This window comes from Diplotaxodon limnothrissa, linkage group LG6 (genome assembly GCF_057381915.1).
Source record: "Diplotaxodon limnothrissa isolate DT_005_m linkage group LG6, D_limnothrissa_male_GT1.1, whole genome shotgun sequence".
In the NCBI taxonomy this organism is placed as follows: Eukaryota; Metazoa; Chordata; class Actinopteri; order Cichliformes; family Cichlidae; genus Diplotaxodon; species Diplotaxodon limnothrissa.
In genome coordinates, this window is record NC_140601.1 from 44595470 (window position 1) to 44601469 (window position 6000).

The 6000-nt window shown below is 40.8% G+C and overlaps 1 protein-coding gene across 2 annotated transcripts in view; it reads right to left on the reverse strand.

Annotated features, from left to right (window-relative positions):
* LOC146631387 (equilibrative nucleoside transporter 1-like) overlaps positions 1–5008 on the reverse strand; it is a 46722-nt gene extending 41714 nt beyond the window's left edge. Inside the window, exons 1-2 of one of the 2 annotated variants that reach the window (XM_085355356.1) lie at positions 4822–5008; positions 83–223 (exon numbers count right to left, since the gene is read on the reverse strand). In XM_085355356.1, the coding sequence (XP_085211482.1) occupies positions 83–108 (26 nt within the window). In that variant the 5' untranslated portion in view covers positions 109–223; positions 4822–5008. Of the gene's footprint in view, positions 1–82; positions 224–4726 lie in introns of both variants that reach the window. The other variant, XM_085355355.1, reaches the window with a different exon arrangement.
* Positions 5009–6000: the final 992 nt, after the last annotated feature.

Genomic DNA, 6000 nt, shown 5'->3' on the forward strand with positions numbered 1-6000 from the left:
CTTCTGAACATAGTCACTGCTGATTGTTTTGTCTTTTTTATGCATGAATGTGAAAATATTCTCACTTCTTTGTTTTACTCACTTGTCTTTCGGTGAGTTGGCAGCCATTTTTCTCTTAGGAATCAGTCAAGTGAACAAATAAACTCATCAGCTGATGGAGCGATGACTTGAAGGTCTAAGGTGCACCCCGTCGGACGGTCTGGAGGAGGAGCAGGAGGTGGAGCTGTGTGTGACACAGATAAGAGTTCCAGAGTTAGGGTTAAAGAGTATCTGTTAGCTTTACTAAATAGTTTGTTTGAAACATCCCTTTAAATTCCTGAAGCTGTGATGTTGCTGACCCAGAGCCTTTCAAAAGAAAAGAAATTAATCCAAGACTTTCAAACACAGTTTGGTACAAACTGAGAGAATCATCGTGATGCAAAGCAGCAAACTGAATACTGATTGGTTGAAACACTATCAGGAGTCTGAAAACAGATGCACTGTGAACATGTCTTGCTCACGTTCGTGTTATTTCTCACAGCTCGTTTGGTGTCTTTGAATATGTTGAGTCATTAGGGCATTGTTGTTCCTGCTTTGGTTTCGTTGCCTTGTGTTTCGGTGTTTTACTCTTTATTGTTTCTTTATTTGACCTTTGGTGGTATTTCTGTCATCTTCTATGTGTGTATTATCTTTCGGTCACTTCCTATTTTACTTTGAAAGTTAGTCTTTTTTGTGTCCTGTGTTAGTTTTGCTCCCATCTTTTATCGCTCTGATTCTTCTCACCTATTCTCAAACCACCTTCTGCGTCTTACAGCTTTGGTTGGATTTGTGTATTTTTTTTGGTGTAATATCCAGCCCTTGCTGATTGTGACCTACACTCGTTTTCACACCTTGGCTCGTGTGATTAGGTAGAGGATCAATAGGGGGTCCACGACCCTCTTATGGGGACACTCCCATAACACTTAAATACCTGGGACTCTCCACCAGTTGCTCTTAGAACTGAAGAAGCTTCTCGGATGTGAAACGTCTTCAAGGAAATGTAAAGATAAGATAAGATAAGATAAGATAACCTTTATTAGTCCCACACGTGGGAAATTTGTTTTGTCACAGCAGGAAGTGGACAGTGCAAAAGTTATGAGGCAAAAATTAGAATACAATAAGAATAAATACAGTACACAACTGTACAGAATAGAATAAAATAAAATACTATATACAGTAGAATAAAATAAAATAAATATACAATAAGATAAAAATAGAATACAAATACAAATACTATATACAACTGAGTAAAAATACAACGATGACAGAAAGGATTATTGCACTTAGTGTTATTGCATATGTATGGATGTGTGTGCTTGATCAGTTAAAGTCTTTATTATGGAGTCTGACAGCAGTGGGGAGGAAAGACCTGCGAAATCTCTCCGTCCCACACCGTGGGTGCCGCAGTCTCCCACTGAAGGAGCTGCTCAGTGCTGTCACAGTCTGCTGCATGGGGTGGGAGATGTTGTCCATCAGGGATGACAGCTTAGCCGCCGTTCTCCTGTCACTCACCACCTCCACTGGGTCCAGAGGGCATCCTAGAACAGAGCTGGCCCTTCGGATCACCCTGTTCAGTCTCTTCCTGTCCCCAGCAGAGATGCTGCCGCCCCAGCAGACCACGCCATAAAAGATAGCAGTCTGGATGCTTTTCTTTCCGAGCTCCTTAGACTACGACGTACGATGTTGTGGATGAGTTTGGTTCTTGGTGTGATCAGTTATTCTTAAAGATCAACACCTTTGAAACTAAGGACATGGTTATTGACTTCAGGAAGCCATCCCCCATCCTGCACTGAGACTGCTGCCATTGAACTGGTGGATAGTTGTAAGAATTTGGGGGTTGTCCTTGATAAGGCTCTGTTCTTTGAGTCACATTTTGATTCCACAGTGAAAAAAAGTCCAACAAAGCTGTACTTTTTAAGGAGTGTTGAACATTTCATGTGAAATGATGACCCTTTTTTATAAAGTTTTGTTGAATCAGTTTTAATGTTTTGTATCATTGCTTGTAGGGCTGTTCGATATAACGATATATATCGGATGACGATATAAAAACGTCTATCGTTTCATTTTACGCTATCGTTTGTTTTGTGGTGTCGCAAAATAGACTGTTTACAACAATATTTTTTCATGTTCTGATGTCACTATAGTTATTATTCATTTCTTAAAGTTCTCTTTCTCTTATATTTAATATAACCACCACGGACGGACAAGCGCCTGTTTTTATGCGTTGTTGTTAGCAACAATGATGATAAGACCATCGCGTGTCCGCTTGTTTATGTTCCACATAAACCTTTCACAATAAAGCTCAAGATCCCATTGAGACTTTTCAAAATAAACTGAATGAGAAGCAAAAAAAGAGCCGTCAGGTGCTAAAAAATAAACCGTAGACTCAAACGTTAGAACAGGCTTTTCCCCGCAGCACGCCGTGTAATAAATACTCAGAAAGAAAACGGCGCCGTTACAACTTATGTCTAAAAATGCATCGTTTCATGCATCGGTTAAAACACTCGACTCCAGCTACACGACGCCCAGCTGGAAACACTTCACGCAAGTTGAGCTGCCCAAGATTCACAGACTTTACAGAAAAAGTTACATTTGTGTGATTTATATCGTTATCGGGACGATAGACGTCTTATATCGGGATATGAGATTTTGGTCATATCGCACAGCCCTAATTGCTTGGTTACGGTAATTTGTCTTTAACCAATGAGACCAGACTTGCTAACCTGGTTAAAGTTGCTGGTCAGATTTCATGGAGGTCTCAGGTCCAGCTGATGGACTTTTATAACAGGTAGGTGCTGAGGAGGTCATGTTATGTTATTCTAAGGAGCTTGGAAAGAAAAGTGTCTGAGCTTCTTTAGCTTGAAGCTTGAAGACGTGGACATAGATGCTTCTTTCACTCCTCTCCACCATGTGAACATTGGCGTCCTCTCTGTGCGGTCACTGTCCACTTTTTTTTCTTCCTGATCCTGATAGTTAGGGCTGGATCAGGTGACCCTGAATCCTCCCTTGCTTATGCTACAATAAGTGTAGGCTGCTGGGGGATTCCCATGATGTATTGGCTGTTTCCTCTTCATTCACTATGTGTTAATAGACCTCTCTGCATTCAATAGTTAGTTATTATTAATCTTAGAAATATGGTATCTAAGCAGATTCTTACTCTGGATGGCATTACCTTGGCCTCCAGTAACGCTGTGAGGAACCTTGGAGTCATTTTTGACCAGGACATATCCTTCAATGCACATATTAAACAAATATGTAAGACTGCGTTCTTCCATTTGTGCAACATCTCTAAAGTTAGAAATATCCTGTCTCAGAGTGACGCTGAAAAACTAGTTCATGCATTTATTACTTCCAGGCTGGACGACTGTAATTCATTATTATCAGGAAGTCCTAAAAACTCCCTGAAAAGCCTTCAGTTAATCCAAAATGCTGAAGCAAGAGTCCTGACAGGGACTAGAAAGAGAGAGCTGTCTCGGTCGTTGTGTCCTTGGGCAAGACACTTCACCCGTTGCCTGCTGGTGGTGGTCAGAGGGCCCGGTGGCGCCAGTGTCTTGCCTCTGTCAGTGCGCCCCAGGGTGGCTACAATGTAGCTTGCCATCACCAGTGTGTTAATGTGTGTGCATGGGTGGATGACTGGATAAGTAAAGCGCTATACAAATACAGGCCATTCTCCTGTTTTGGCTTCTCTTCATTGGCTCCCTGTTCAGAAATCCAGATTTCAAAATCCTGCTCCTCACATACAAGGTCTTAAATAATCAGGCCCCATCTTATCTTAATGACCTTGTAGTACCATATCACCCTATTAGAGCACTTCGCTCTCGCTCTGCAGGCCTACTTGTTGTTCCTAGAGTATTTAAAAGTAGAATGGGAGGCAGAGCCTTCAGTTTTCAGGCCCCTCTTCTGTGGAACCAGCTTCCAGTTTGGATTCAGGAGACAGACACTATCTCTACTGTCAAGATTCAAACTTTCCTTTTTGCTAAAGCATATAGTTAGGGCTGGACCAGGGGACCCTGAATCCTCCCTTAGTTATGCTGCAGTAGGTGTAGGCTGCTGGGGGATGTAATCGATTACAACCTGACTCGCTGCAGCTGCTTTTTAAGTCACTTTAAATTCATTTAGAGCGTTAAAGTCATCTCAGCCTCAACCTCACTCTGAGCTGATAATCAGTCACTGATGGAATTGCTGTCAGTTCAATTCAACTCAGCCCACCGAACAGGCTAAATTCACAGAGCATGCTACCATGGTAACCATCCCAGAGTTGACGTCAACTCTGTTTGCAGAGGATAAAAAGATCACTTTTATCTCAGGATTCACAAAGTCAGAGTTTTAGCTGAACTTGTCAGTAAAAACATGGTGACGCCAAAACAAAAATATCAGTAGAAACATGAGGCAGAATAATAAGGAAATCCCAACAGAGATCCAGGACGTTGGTGCTTTAAACAGCAGAAAAGAAGACAAACTCAGATATAAATGCAGGCTGTGCTGCATCACAGGTTTTCTGCTCCTTCCATAAAAGTGAGATTTCTCCCGCTGTGGACTGGAGCCCTGCCAGCTACACCTCACTACTGGAAGACCAAAGGTTCAGGCTTTTCCTTTAATTTGGCACCAGCCAGTACATTAATGAAAAAAGATGAAGTTCAGAAAAATCAGCAGAAAGTCTAAATGACGCATTTCTCTGACAGGAAACAAACCAGCTGAAGGGCTTTACCTCGAGTGTAGCCAGATATTCTTTCACTGATTCCTGGATGTATTGATAACGTTCAGCCGCTTTTTCTTCCTGCTGTGTGAACCAGTAAAACCAACCTTTTATCTCACTTTGCTCGGTTTTGGTCTGTTTTTCTCATCTGTAGCTTTGGTCGCCAGTCTGTTGTGAAATCTTTCTTCCTCTTTTTTGTCACGTTTTTTCAAATCCTCTTTTCTATCTCTTCTCCTTTGTTCATTTGTCTCTCCTTTTTCTGCACCTTCAGCAGAATCACTTCTTCAGAGCCCATTGACCTTTAACCTCTGATATCAGTCAGTGCAATGGACTTTGTTTCTGTGCAAATAATGGAAACATGATAACGGAGCAGAACAACAGCACAGATAACGAGGAAATATCTGAGTCATTACTGATGTTGAATTTTCTTTTCTTCCCTGAACCAAGAAGCAAGTTCAGCATAGCTGAGATTTCTTTCCCTAACTGGCTTCTGTAACACCATCAGACGGGGGTTGTCATAAATCAACCCAGAATTTATTTAATCCAACTGTGAGCGTGTTCGCGTAAACGAGGACAAGTCTACAACATGTGACTTATCACAAACGTGGTCGGGATAGTCAAGCCACGGATTTCACAAAGCAAGATGAAACTGTGACATCGGAAAAATCTGAAGATCTTAATCATGGAGTTCAGAGCAGAACTGCAGATTATTGTTTGATTTTTCATTTCAATTCGTAGTAAACAGAAGAATATTTTTAATCACATTATTAATAATAAATGTAAACACCAACACCAGATGAATTAAATATCTCATCCTGTCGAATAAAATGCAGGTTCAAACTGTTTTGTTTTTATTTATTCCAGACTTCAGGTGATAATGAAACTTTACTCGATCAATAATTAAGAGGGTCACTCATTAATGACAGGATGAAGCTCCACCCTAAACACAAATGACCCACTGACATTTTTTAGCACATCATGCAGAACACAAATAATTAATCATTACACCAAGATCAAAACATCTGGGTCAATTAAAAAAACAAAACAAAACACAGAAAACATCCAGGAAAGAACGAAAGAAAACATGGCCGACAAGCTGAAGACACAACGTCCTGTTTCAGGACTGCAAACATCACAGATCCTAAAATGAACAAGATAAACCGCTAAATAAATGAGAGACAAAAAAACGATACGTTTGAGATTTGTTTCAAAGTTAAATTTCACTCTCATTGTAATTAAAAATGGGACAGCGCCGTTTTGAATTAGTGAAAGAAAACTTTTGGCAT